General features: G+C 43.7%; 1 protein-coding gene across 3 annotated transcripts in view; it reads left to right on the top strand.

Moving 5' to 3' along the window:
• The window catches only part of prdm10 (PR domain containing 10), a 187,255-nt gene that overhangs the window by 87,029 nt on the left and 85,488 nt on the right, over positions 1–14,738 (top strand). For all 3 annotated transcript variants that reach the window (XM_070894241.1, XM_070894243.1, XM_070894242.1), the window contains exons 10-12: positions 2,341–2,458; positions 6,201–6,309; positions 9,765–9,944. In XM_070894241.1, the coding sequence (XP_070750342.1) occupies positions 2,341–2,458; positions 6,201–6,309; positions 9,765–9,944 (407 nt within the window). The remainder of the gene's footprint in view (positions 1–2,340; positions 2,459–6,200; positions 6,310–9,764; positions 9,945–14,738) is intronic.

Genomic DNA, 14,738 nt, shown 5'->3' on the forward strand with positions numbered 1-14,738 from the left:
CTTACAAATTCGGACACCCCAGGTGACCAACGCGTTTCGCAGCAGATTACATCGGATTTATGAGTGGTATTTAAAATATACTCGCTCATGATGGTCTGCAAACGTCCATCTGGCTTTCGCCCGGGTGCATCCTGCCGACTACGCCAATTGATGTGGATATTACAATGATACTTAACATGGTCTGTTTCGGAGAAAAGAATCGTTTATTATAAAGTACTCGATCGAGGGAGAGACAGCTTTTACACGAGTTCAGTAACTCGGTGACCAAAACCAGCTGTTCTCTCCGAGAAGCTTCGGGGCTGCTATTTTTATGCATTCAAAATACATACAAAATCATGAAGCATATGCGGAAGTTTTCCATTGGTTGTTTCCCCTAACATGTCACAAGTCCTCGCCTAGTTACAACAATTTCATTGGTACATACAATTTCATTGTCACTTCCATGCACCTCTTAACTGATTAGTTACATGCTACATCATTATTTTTAAAGAACTTGTTCCCAGACCTATGTTTCCTTGATTAATGACAGACAAACTGGAGTGTTTCAATCCTCCTTTGTATTATTATCTCGTACCATGCTATATAAAGCACCTGTTCCCACAGCTTATCTCCCCACGATAAGCCTGCTTTCCCATCACACACTACACTCCTGAGAATTACAAGCTTAGCTAATGTTAATGTTTAGTTTTAAAAATACTAATGATTTTAACCCCTTCAGGGGGGATGTGAGGAAGAATTTTTTTATGCAGCGAGTGGTAATGACATGGAACTCGCTGCCGACGAGGGTGGTGGCAGAGGACACGATCAATGATTTCTAAAGAAAATCGGATACGCACATGCAGGGCTACGGGGATAGAGCCGGGTAATGGGACTGACTGGATTGCTCTACAGAGAGCGGCATGGAGTCGATGGGCTGAATGGCTGCCTTGTGTGCCGCTGTGACTCTCAGGCTACAATTAATTTACACAGGTGCCACAAGGAGGAATCCTTTCATTTTGTCTAAATATCTGGAAGGCACTACCTGAGGGTGGTGGAAGCAAAACCCATTGGAATCTTCAAAATACAATTCTTACATGTACATGAAGAGAACTAATATACAGGGTTATGGGGGAAAAGCTGGGGCGTGGGACGAAATTTCGAAGAGCTAGCATCAGTACAAAAGACTGTTGTAAGATTCTATGATTCTAATACTGTCTAGATTTGATTGTTGCAAGATAATCACATCTTTGGTGGGTCTCTCTTGGCAATTGGAGTTAATGCGCTACTGAAAAGAGTATTGTGTTGATTGATGAGATGTTAAATTGAGACCTTGTCTGCATGATGAGATTTTACAAAATCCCATGGCACGATTTCAAAAAGAGGAGGTCGTTCTTCCTGGTGTTCTGCCAATATTTATCCCGCAACCAACATTATTAAAACAGATTATCTGCTCATTATCTCATTTGTTGTTTGTGGGACCTTGTGCACAAATTGGCTGCCATGTTTGCCTATGTTGCAACAGTGACTACATGTCAAAATAATTCATTGACTGTGACATGATTTGGGGCATCCTAAGGACATGAATGTCACTCTATAAATGCAAATACTTTCTCTATGTTGATATATTCTATGTAGTGTTGTATACAACTATATGGGATTACCAAAAGATTATCTAGATTTTCAAATTATGGAGAATAATCTAATCTATGTACTCCCAGCATGTTCATTGGAACTAATTCCTCTAGCCTTGAGCTCCTTTCCATAATACTAACAGGACCTTGGTAGCTTTGTTAGACTTTCCTGACACTCACTTAAGACAGAAACTGATGAGTTTAAGGAGATTAAATAGTCGGGACCTATATCTATGCGCTCCCCACCCCCCCACTCCCAAAATCCAGTATTCCATTATAATTGGTCCTGTTGCAAGGTGAGAAACTTACAGTCAAGAGCTCTGAGTGATTTATACCCTCCCACTCCAGATGGAGGGCACTGACCCAGACCCTGTGCAGGCCTCACTGTAGCAATCACTGGCCTCATTGATTTCCTTGCTGTGTATACGTGGTCACTTTGCAGCGTGAGATTTTGTCCATCCACAAAAAATATTTCATATCCAGCATATTATTCTGTTTCCATTATTGCGTTACACCCTCACTGTTACTGTTCTGATCAGTACAGATCTCAGTGTTCTCTCGAAGCCTGTGTTTTTTAAGGTAACAGATTATTTTCAAATAAAATTAGGATGGCCAGCAAAATGACATTTCCTCTTTAAAAATTAGAATTGTTGTCCACTTTCAGACAGAATATGAATGTAATTTTCTTGTGGACAGTCACTAACGTGTTTTCTGTTTGTTTCTTCCCCAGTTCTAAGAGACCAGGAAAAAAATTGGCCCTGCTACGAATGTAACCGTCGCTTCACCAGCTCCGAACAGCTTCAGCAACATCTCAACTTGCATGACGAGAAGCTGGACTTCTTCGGCAGGTACAGCCATGAATGCATGTGGAGTCATCGCAACCACTCCATCTGTTTCCCTGTGTGTGGCTCTCGCTCTCGCTCTCTTTCTCTCTCACTCTCACACATAAGAATTCGGAGCAGGACTAGGCCATATAGCCCCTCGAGCCTGCTCCGCCAGCTAATAAGATCACGGCTGATCTTCAACCGCAACTCTACTTTCCCGCCCAATCCCCATATACCTTGATTCCTCTAGAGTGCAAAAATCTATCTATCTCAGCCTTGAATATATTGAATGACTCAGCATTCACAGCCCTTTGGGGTAGAGAATTCCAAAGATTCACAACCCTCTGAGTGAAGAAATTTCTCCTCATCTCTATATTAAATGGCCGACCTCTTATCCTGAGACTGTGCCCCCTGGTTCTAGACTCTCCTCATCTACCCTGTCAATCTATCTCAGAATCTTCAATGTTTCAATGAGATCACCCCTCATTCTTCTAAACTTCAGAGAGTATAGAGCCCAATCTACTCAATTTCTCCTCATAGGACAACCCTCTCACCCCAGGGATCAATTTAGTGAAACTTTGTTGCCTTTAAGGCAAGTATATTGTTCCTTAAATAAGGAGACCAACTGTGCACAGTACTCTAGATGTAGAGCCCTGTACAATTGTAGCAAGACAGTCTTACTCTTCCAAGCCCCTTTCCCATAAAGGACAACATGCCATTTGCCTTCATAATTGCTTGCTGTACCTGCATGCTAACTCTGTGATTCTTGTACTAGGACATCTAAACCTCTGAACACTTTCATTTAAAAAATACTGTTTCTCCATTCTTCCTGCCAAAGCGAATAACCGCACATCTCCCCACATTGTACTCCACCTGCCACCTTATTGCCGACTCACTTAACTTGCCTATACAGGTAGAGCGTCCGAAATCCGGAAACCTCGGGACCGAGGCCGTTCCGGATTACGGAAGGTCTTTCCGACGTCCCGAATCCGAAAACGCCTGGGCCGAGGTAAGGAGGGGTGGGGGAGTGGGGCTGGTGGTGGAGCGGGGTGGGGCGAGTGAGCCCGGTCGCGGAGCTGGGCGAGTGAGCCCGGTCGCGGAGCGGGGTGAGTGAGCCTGGCCGTGGTTCTATGAATCCCTCCCCATTTAAACCCCTTTGGATGTGGTCCTCAAAATAATTTGAGATAGTAAAAATCCCCATTATTTCTGTCCAGTTATTACTGGACACCTCTCAAAGAAATTGAAGAGGAAATCCGCAGACAGTTGAAACAATGAGGTGGTCTGTAAACCGAACCCTACATAGTACTGTGATCCTTTTTCTTTCCTTTGTTCAACCTACACACATACAGTTAGAATATTTCCTCTCTAATGCTGAAAGCTTGTCCTCTAAGTCTATTCTGCACCCATTTTTATTTGTCCTTGGGATGTGAGCAACGCTAGTTGTCATGAGAAGGTGGTGGTGGGCTTCCTAAGCTATATCAGAGAGCAGTAAACTCAGCCACGTAGTGTGGGATTTGAATCATAAGGAGGCCAGACGGACGGGTAACAGCTTCCCTTCTTTTCCAGTTGGGATTTTATAACAATCTAGTTTGGTCGAATTTAATTTCACTACTTACTATGAAGCATATAATTATTCAGCACAGAAGGAGGCCATTCGGCCCATTGTGCCTGTTCCGGCTCTTTGAAAGAGCGTTCCAATTAGTCCCGATTCCCTACTTATTCCCCATAGCTCCTGTACATTTCTCCTATATCCAAATCCCCTTGGGAACGTTACCATTAAATCTTCCTCATCCTTTCAGGGAGTGCATTCCAGTTCACAACAACTCTGTAAAAAAATATCTTCATCTCTCCTCTGGTTCTTTTACCAATTCTCTTAAATCTGTGTCCTCTGGTTACTGATGCTCCTGCCAGTGGAAACAGTTTCTCCTTATTTACTCTATCAAAACCTTTTATAATTTTGAACATGTCTATCAACAAGAGCAGTGGTCCTAATACCGGTCCCTGAGGGACACCCCTGTATACTCTCCTACCATTCACCACCACACTCTGCTTTCTGGCTCTTAGTCAGTTTTGTATCCACACTGCCACCGTCCCTTTAATCCCATGGGCTTCAATTTTGCTAACAAGTCTATTATGTGCCTCTTTATCAAATGCCTTCTAAATGTCCATATACACAACATCAACTTTCTCTGTTATTTCATCAAGGCATTCCATCTTGCTTGTCAGGCACGATTTGCCTTTAACAAATCAGTGTTGGCTGTCATTTATTAACCCATCTTTTTTCAACTGAAAATTAATTTTGTCCCAGAGGTTTCCTCAGCACCGAAGTTAGGCTGGCTGACTTGTAGTTGCCGGGTTTATCCCTCTTTCCTTTTTTGAAAAGGGTGTAACATTTGCAGTCTTGCAGTCTTCCAGTCCTCTGGCACCACCCCATATCCAAGCACGATTGAAAGATTGGGGCCAAAGCCGCTCATTTCCACTCTTGCTCCCCTCAGCAACTTCTCTCATCCCATCTGGACAGGGTGACTTTTCTACTTTTTTGACCATTGCCAACCATTTAAATACCTCCTCTTTATCTAATTTTATCCTATCCAATTTCTCCGCTCCCTCCTTTCATCGTCATCATAGGCAGCCCCTTGGAATCAAGGAAGACTTGCTTCCACTCTCAAAATGAGTTCTTAGGTGGCTGAACAGTCCAATACGAGAACCACAGTCCCGGTCACAGGTGGGACAGATAGTCGCTGAGGGAAAGAGTGGGTGGGACTGGTTTGCCACACGCTCTTTCCACTGGCTGCTCTTGATTTCTGCGTGCTCTCGGCAATGGGAACTCGAGGTGCTCAGCGCCCTCCCGGATGCACTTCCTCCACTTGGGACGATCTTTGGCCAGGGACTCCCAGGTGTCAATGGGGATGTTTCACTTTTTCAGGGAGGCTTTGAGGGTGTCCCTGTAACGTTTCCTCTGCTCACCTTTGGCTCGTTTGCCGTGAAGGAGTTCTGAGCTTTACTGTGATAGCGGCAGCATTCGTTTCTTTTGTGAAGACCGATGCAAAGTACTCATTTAGTACCTCAGCCGTGCCCTCTGTCGCCACAAGATTATTTCCTTTTTGGTTCCTAATCAGTCCCACCCTTCCTTTGACTATTCTTTTACTGTTTTTATAAAAGACTTTTGTGTTCCCTTTTATGTTACCTGCTAATATTTTCTCATACACTCTCATTGCTCCTCATATTTCCTTTCTCAACTCTCTGTACTTTCTGTATAATACCTGATTCTCGATTGTGTTATGAACCTGACATGTATCATGAGCTGCCTTTATCTGCTTCAATTTAATCTCAATTTCTTTAGTCATCAGGTGCGTTTCCTTTCCCCCTGCGTGTTTAATCTGCACCGAAATTATCTCCTCCTCGAAGGCCTCTTTGCTCATTTACTGTTTACCTGCCAATCTTTGTTTCCAAATGGTGGGTTTTGAACTCGTGACTTTTGGGTTGCTCGTCCAGGACCATAACCACCGTGTTACCCTATTTATAGAAAGGATATAAAAGCAATCAGAAAAGTGCACCATAGATTCGTTGAACCGTACCAGGGTTGAGAGGTTACAGTTATGACAGGAGAGTTGAGGCGCTGGGGCCTTTCTCCCTGGAAGTGTAGGTTTACCATTTTCCTGCATGTATCTGTCTCCGGGACACTGCCCACTTCACACAGGGATGCTGCTTTTTCCAGGTGATGTTTCACTTGTTCAAATGTCTAATCATACCTGATCTCTGACAGGTCAAAGAGCAGAGGTCGTGGCCGAGGCAGGAGGCGGTTTGGCCCAGGGAGGCGGCCGGGCCGTCCACCAAAGTTTAACCGACAGGATTCGGCTACGGATCAAAGTGAGGTGAGACTGGTTATTCACGCCGAACCTCCTGTTAAATTTTGTGAAATAATAAATCTGCATAAAGGCGGCAGCAGCAGCTGTACTGAACAAAATGTCATTATTTAACTTCACAGCACCTTGAAATTTAATCTACCATAAAAATGACTGTTCATTCTTTGAAACAAGCCCTACCCCTACATACTGTTAAGAATTGCAATGATCCTTGAGGGGGGGGAAATCTGTTACTCCCTTTCCATGGGTGGCTAGTTGTAATGGCCTCATTTAGAAACAAGCTTCCAGCTCCCACCTGGTGGGGGCAGCAGTGAGCAAGAGCACCAAAACATGACACTGAAGAATGACATCGATTAAGAAGCTCAATGAATTTACAAGTGGTTATCTGAGATACAGATCAGTAAGGTTTGATGCTCCATCCACGGTCTGTGCTGAAGTAGATTAACTCGACTCGGGCTGTGATTGGGATAAAAACATCATTCTCCGCACCCATGAGTTGGGGGGGAGGGAGAATTGTGCCAATGACCGAAATGTGACACTAAAAACAAACTCTACCTAATCAACAGGGAGTGAGAGAAGGAAACCCACTGGGAAGAATTCAGCAACCTCCAAAACATGTAAAGACAAAATAATCAAGAGGGACGTCGAGGAGATTTACAAGGATATTGCCGGGACTGGAAAACATTAGCTATGAGGAAAGATTGGAATGGCAAGGGTTGCTTTCATAAGAAAGAGGAGCAGGAGTTGGCCATACGGCCCCGCGAGACTGCTCTGCCATTCAATAAGATCATGGCTGATCTGCCCACTCCCCGTAACCCCTTATCCCCTTATCGTTTAAGAAACTCTATTTCTATCTTAAATTTATTCAATGTCCAGCTTCCACAGCTCTCTGAGGCAGCGAATTCCACAGATTTACAACCCTCTGAGAAGAAATTTCTCCTCATCTCTGTTTTAAATGGGCGGCCCCTTATTCTAAGCTCATGCCCTCTAGTTCTAGTCTCCCCCATCAGTGGAAACGTTCTCTCTGCATCCACCTCGTCAAGCCCCCTCATAATCTTATACATTTCGATAAGATCACCTCTCATTCTTCTGAATTCCAATGAGCAGAGGCCCAACCTACTCAACCTTTCCTCATAAGTCAACCCCCTCTTCCCAGGAATCAACCTCGTGAACCTTCTCTGAACTGCCTCCAAAGCAAGTATATCCTTGCGTAAATATGGAAACCAAAACTGCACGCAGTATTCCAGGTGTGGCCTCACCAATACCTTATATAGCTGTAGCAAGACTTCCCTGCTTTTATACTCCATCCCCTTTGCAATAAAGGCAAGATACTATTGGCCTTCCTGATCACTTGCTGTACCTGCATACTAATCTTTTGTGTTTCATGCACAAGTACCCCCAGGTCCCGCTGTACTGCGGCACTTTGCAATCTTTCTCCATTTAAATAATAACTTGCTCTTTGATTTTTTTTTTCTGCCAAAGTGCATGACCTCACACTTTCCGACATCATACTCCATCTGCCAAATTTTTGCCCACTCACTTAGCCTGTCTATGTCCTTTTGCAGATTTTTTGTATCCTCCTCACACATTGCTTTTCCTCCCACCTTTGCATCGTCAGCAAACTTGGCTACATTACACTCGGTCCCTTCTTCCAAGTCGTTAATATAGATTGTAAATAGTTGGGGTCCCAGCACTGATCCCTGCGGCACCCCACTAGTTACTGGTTGCCAACCAGAGAATTAACCTTCCTTGAAACAGAGGAGGCTAAGGGGAGATTTGATTGAGGTGTATAAAATTATGAGGAGCCTAGACAGAATGGATAGGAAGGAAAGACCTATTTCCCTTAGCAGAGGGGTTAATAACCAGGGGGCATAGATTTAAAGTAATTAGTAGAAGAATTAGAGGGGAGATGATGAAACATTTCTTCACCCAGAGGGTGGTGGGGGTCTGGAACTCACTGCCTGAAAGTGTGGTAGCGGCAGAAACCCTCACCACATTTTAAAAAGTACTTGGATGTGCACTTGAAAAGCCCTAACCCACAGGGCTACGGACCTCGTGTTGGAAGGGTGGGATTAGGCTGGGTAGCTCTTTTTCGACTGGCACAGACATGATGGGCAGAATGGCCTCCCTCTGTGTTGTAATTTTTCTATGATTCTGTGACTTTCCAGAAAAATTCATCATCGGTTCCACACCTGAAGTTAACCTAATAATTCCTAAGATGTGGGCAGTATATATCCAAGGGTACAAAGTGTGATTAGCGCTGACGTATGTCAAGTGCTAACAGTCACCATGACAACATTGACAAAACCAGGGGAGGTCCCACTGATTTGGAAATAAGACAACACGGTACCTATCATCAAAAAAGTGACAAAACTAACCCAGGTACAGACCTGTGCAGTCAATAATAGGCAAAATAATGGAATTTATTATCAGCAACACATTTCAGGATAGCCGAGATGAAAATAACCTAGTAAATGTCAGTCAGCACAGTTTTAGAAGGAAAGATCCCACTTGGCCAATCTCCTTGCTTGTTTTAAAGATGTGTCAAATTGTCAATGATGCATCTTCCAGAAAACTACTGCTTTCATGCCGTGAGCGATGGATCCATGCAATGGTCTAAGTGACTTAGTGAATCATTTAAGAGACAGTCAAATGTAGTGGATGGATGGGGCAGTGTAGGCTTCTACAGAACAATAAGCTAGTTGGGCTGAATGGCCCCCCTCATCTGTAAGTGGTGATATTTTAAAATAATACATCGATGTACAAATACTCATAGGTTCTACAACTGATAGTAACTATTGTACTATCACAAGGATTGGATACGGCTCAGTGGAAGGGTACAGACGGGATCAGTAAATTTAGGAAAGAAAAAAGCACAATTTCAGCTTCAAAAAGCTCCAAAAGTGATCAGCATTGTTTGGAATCTGCTGGATGTTTATTCCCTGGTCCACAATAGGTGGACTGGCCATTTAAGGAATGATTATTGGAACTGACGATTAGGAGTAAAAACAGCCATTTTCAGGCTCTGTTTAATCCATTTAAGTGATGCAGAACTGTCACTTTTTACTAAAATAGTGACAAAGACCAAAAATTAAATTGCACTGCAAATGTTTTTACAGCTGCAATACAAGCACATATAATAACCAACGTGACAGTGCTGAGGTTTCAGGGTCACAGCTTGCCTGAAGCAGTTTATCCACCTTCGAGTTCTTTAGCGGGGTGCAGTGCGTGCCTTGGTTTTAAATGTTGTTGCTCTGGTTACTGATTTGAGTACAGCAGTGATGACAAAATATGTGGCAGGTGTCTGGTGTAAACCTCTGGCAACTAACTTAGTACTGAGATAATTCACTGACTTATTTTCTGTCAACCGTTTCTCCGGCTCACCACAGCAGGTCGTACTGATGGTGGGGGAGTGACTAATGTCCCTGTATAGATTAATTTCCTGTTTTGTTCAATTCTGACAGGTGTTGAAGTTTTCTCTGAAGCGTCGCTTTGAAGATACGGACGAGCCCGTGGCCAATGGAATGGATCAAGATGATGACTCTGCGATTACCTCTGAGCAGCCAGAAAATGATTCCAGTATTGCTAATAACACGACAACCACAGGCCCTGGGGAGGAAGTGCGGCGCAACAAACGGATACGGGTAATTGCCAGCATCAACCATGGACTCCAGATAGAAAAATGTTCTATTTGCGTGAATTGTAGACAATATTTGGGTAAGAGTTACAATGAAGACATAGTCTGCCGAGTTGGTTAGGGATCTATAACAATATTACTGTTGGAGTCGGCAAGAAGGATATAGGAATCATGCCGTCTGTTGCACTGAGATTCCTCAGTCTGTCAGGCTGAGATTCTTTAAGAATGATATCGTTGGGCTTGTCTGTTTGAACTAAAAATGAGACAAGTGGTGATTGAAGGTCCTGGCGTAGATAGTACTTTTTACTGCCTCATCGGTAATCTTGCAGAGCAGATTACCAGATCATTCATTCCATTATTAATCAGGCAGGTTCTGTAACAGCCGGGTTATCCATTCCCCACAGTGCCACACAGGCAGTGAGGAGGACTATCTACCATCACGAGTCTTCACCTAACTTCATGTTATACTTCCCAGACCACAAAGCTTACTCTACTCTTGGGACTGTCATTCTTACTTGAGGAGGTTCTTGGGCATCGAAGTTAAGAAGCTGCACTTGTGGTTATAAAATTGCTAAAGCTGCAAGTGAGCTCACGTGTAACGAGCTTTGGCCACATTTCAAGTTTAAAATCAAATCTATTTACTTTTAATTTATAAAACGTACATGAACAACATTTCTCATTCAAAAGAATAACTTTGAAACTGAATCTGTGCAGCAGCGCATTCAGTAATATTTGGACTGAGCTTCCACTGACAGTTCTGTTGGTTCACATTTGAAATAAATAATTCAAGAATAATTTTCTTGTTGGAAATGTTTGTGATGGTGGAGGGATTTTTTTTTGATTCATTCATGGTATGTGGGCATCGCTGGCAAGGTCGGCATTTATTGCCCATCCCTAATTGTCCATGAGAAGGTGGTAGTGAGCCGCCTTGAACCGCTGCAGTCCGTGTGAAGGTGCTCCCACAGTGCTGTTGGGGTGGGAGTTCCAGGATTGTGACCCAGTGACGATGAAGGAACGGAGATTATATTTCTAAGGCAGGATGGTGTACGACTCAGAGGGGAACTCAGTGGTGTTCCCATGCGCCTACTACCCTTGCCCTACTAGGTGGCAGAGGTTGTGGGTTTGGGAGGTGCTGTCGAAGAAGCCTTAGCGAGTTGCTGCAGTGCATCTTGTAGAAGTATCATAGAAGTACTACCCGTTGATAAATAGCAATTTGTGCCCTGAAATGAAAACTGCCAGTGCTACTTCTGTGAAACATGCCCGAAGATTTGTCAGGAATCTGATTTTGTATAGGTCCCATATCTGACCTTGACAGCAGGGAAATACTGGACACTGATCAACCCGAAGAGCTAACACTAAGGATGTGATGCCTTAACTTCCCATTCCAGCGTCTCACAAAGATTGCTGCTAATGCACAGAAGCTTTTCTGTGCCCAGCTCTGGTTGGTTATCGAGTTTCTTGAATACATTGCTGTGGGATGTGGGATTTAAAAGCTGTCTAGTTATCTATTCAATTTGCCTCGGTGTTAACTAATGCTGTCGCTAACCTTGTGTTGTCTAATCTGTATGCTGAATCTGCATTTGATTGAAATATTGTTTGGCTGAAACTGCTTGCAGTTAAAAGACTGAATGGCAGGCTTGGTTGGGTGCTTAACTTGATTTCAATATTTTCTCTTTCCATATGCTTCGCAGTTGGATTTCCAGGTGGGTTTTGCCTTGGTCTAAGCACTAAATAAGCATGTGGGGAACAGCCATGATGGGTTTTGGGGAGTGGATATAACAGAAATTGAGGTCCACCTTCTGTGTTTTAAGGACACATTACATGGCCGTTTGGTGATGTATGAGAGCTTGCTGACATGTTCCTGTGTTGTATTACACTTCCAATGTCCCAGTGTTCAGCAATAAATTCCTAATTAATGTTGGCCAATGAGCACCTTTTAATGCCATGCCATGCCATGCCATTTCCAGTCTGCGTGTGTGTGTGTGGATGTGCGTATGTGTGTGCGTATGTGTATGTGTGTGTGCGCGCGCCTGTGTGTGTGTGCGTTCACATTGTAGATATTATTTAAATCGTGGAATATTTTTGAATTATTTTGGTTACACCATTTATAATCTTGAATATTTCTTGAAGGCCACGTCTCAGATCCCTCCTATCAAGGCTGAAAAGCACTAGTTTCTTGCATATTTTCTCATAACCCAGCCCTCTGACTGGGGTTTAGCCTTGTGGCCCTTCACAGCACCTTTAATGTTTGAGTCTCCCTTGTGTCTCGCTCACTTCAATTTTATGTGATTTTCAAGTAGTTGAGGCTAAAATGGAGGCCGGTCTCTTCACTAGATTCATAATGGAAGACAAAGATACGGTCTACAGGAAACAGATAGCTGATAAAAGTACTCCCTCTGATGACTAGACCAACAGATTCAGCTTCATAGATGGTGTAATTAGTGCGGTGCTCCAGCTACTGTGAATGAACGGCTGGATGTGGCTGTGAGTGTGTCCCATTATTCCTCAGTAATGAGAGAGCAGTTGTAATTAGGGGTTTAGAGTTGAGGTCATTATGGAGGAGTAAATTGTCACTGTTGCTCGAATACATAATACATTGCACGCTGATGGATGTCACTACCACGAAAGAATCTGCTTAAACGTCAAAGGAAAAACATCCTTATAATCCAGGGACTTAATTGTGGTTTCCAGGTTTCTATTCACTGTGCATAGAGAGGGTAGGAATAGAGCTCTAAGAAAAATTGTACAAAATCCACCAGAGACTGTTGTCTTTCCAATAACTTGCTGAGAGAAGCTGCAAGAGCTATTGATTATTTTAAAACTCGGGACTCAGCTGTATTAGTGTAAGTCTGATTATAGAAACATAGAAACATAGAAAATAGGTGCAGGAGTAGGCCATTCGGCCCTTCTAGCCTGCACCGCTATTCAATGAGTTCATGGCTGAACATGCAACTTCAGTACCCCATTCCTGCTTTCTCACCATACCCCTTGATTCCCCTAGTAGTAAGGACTTCATCGAACTCCTTTTTGAATATATTTAGTGAATTGGCCTCAACAACTTTCTGTGGTAGAGAATTCCACAGGTTCACCACTCTCTGGGTGAAGAAATTCCTCCTCATCTCGGTCCTAAATGGCTTCCCCTTATACTTAGACTGTGTCCCCTGGTTCTGGACTTCCCCAACATTGGGAACATTCTTCCTGCATCTAACCTGTCTAACCCTGTCACAATTTTAAACGTTTCTATGAGGTCCCCTCTCATTCTTCTGAACTCCAGTGAATACAAGCCCAGTTGATCCAGTCTTTCTTGATAGGTCAGTCCCGCCATCCCGGGAATCAGTCTGGTGAACCTTCGCTGCACTCCCTCAATAGCAAGAATGTCCTTCCTCAGGTTAGGAGACCAAAACTGTACACAATACTCCAGGTGTGGCCTCACCAAGGCCCTGTACAACTGTAGCAACACCTCCCTGCCCCTGTACTCAAATCCCCTCGCTATGAAGGCCAACATGCCATTTGCTTTCTTAACCGCCTGCTGTACCTGCATGCCGACCTTCAATGACTGATGTACCATGACACCCAGGTCTCGTTGCACCTCCCCTTTTCCTAATCTGTCACCATTCAGATAATAGTCTGTCTCTCTGTTTTTACCACCAAAGTGGATAACCTCACATTTATCCACATTATACTTCATCTGCCATGCATTTGCCCACTCACCTAACCTATCCAAGTCGCTCTGCAGCCTCATAGCATCCTCCTCGCAGCTCACACTGCCACCCAACTTAGTGTCATCCGCAAATTTGGAGATACTACACTTAATCCCCTCGTCGAAATCATTAATATACAGTGTAAACAGCTGGGGCCCCAGCACAGAACCTTGCGGTATCCCACTAGTCACTGCCTGCCATTCTGAAAAGTTCCCATTTACTCCTACTCTTTGCTTCCTGTCTGACAACCAGTTCTCAATCCATGTCAGCACACTACCCCCAATCCCATGTGCTTTAACTTTGCACATTAATCTCTTGTGTGGGACCTTGTCGAAAGCCTTCTGAAAGTCCAAATATACCACATCAACTGGTTCTCCCTTGTCCACTCTACTGGAAACATCCTCAAAAAATTCCAGAAGATTTGTCAAGCATGACTTCCCTTTCACAAATCCATGCTGACTTGGACCTATCATATCACCTCTTTCCAAATGCACTGCTATGACATCCTTAATAATTGATTCCATCATTTTACCCACGACCGATGTCAGGCTGACCGGTCTATAATTCCCTGTTATCTCTCTCCCTCCTTTTCTAAAAAGTGGGGTTACATTGGCTACCCTCCACTCCATAGGAACTGATCCAGAGTCAATGGAATGTTGGAAAATGACTGTCAATGCATCCACTATTTCAAAGGCCACCTCCTTAAGTACTCTGGGATGCAGTCCATCAGGCCCTGGGGATTTATCGGCCTTCAATCCCATCAATTTCCCCAACACAATTTCCCGACTAATAAGGATTTCCCTCAGTTCCTCCTCCTTACTAGACCCTCTGACCCCTTTTATATCCGGAAGGTTGTTTGTGTCCTCCTCAGTGAATACCAAACCAAAGTACTTGTTCAATTGGTCCGCCATTTCTTTGTTCCCCGTTATGACTTCCCCTGATTCTGACTGCAGGGGACCTACGTTTGTCTTAACTAACCTTTTTCTCTTTACGTATCTATAGAAACTTTTGCAATCCGTCTTAATGTTCCCTGCAAGCTTCTTCTCGTACTCCATTTTCCCTGCCCTAATCAAACCCTTTGTCCTCCTCTGCTGAGTTCT

The sequence above is a fragment of the Pristiophorus japonicus genome, chromosome 11 (assembly GCF_044704955.1).
Source record: "Pristiophorus japonicus isolate sPriJap1 chromosome 11, sPriJap1.hap1, whole genome shotgun sequence".
Lineage (NCBI taxonomy): Eukaryota > Metazoa > Chordata > Chondrichthyes > Pristiophoridae > Pristiophorus > Pristiophorus japonicus.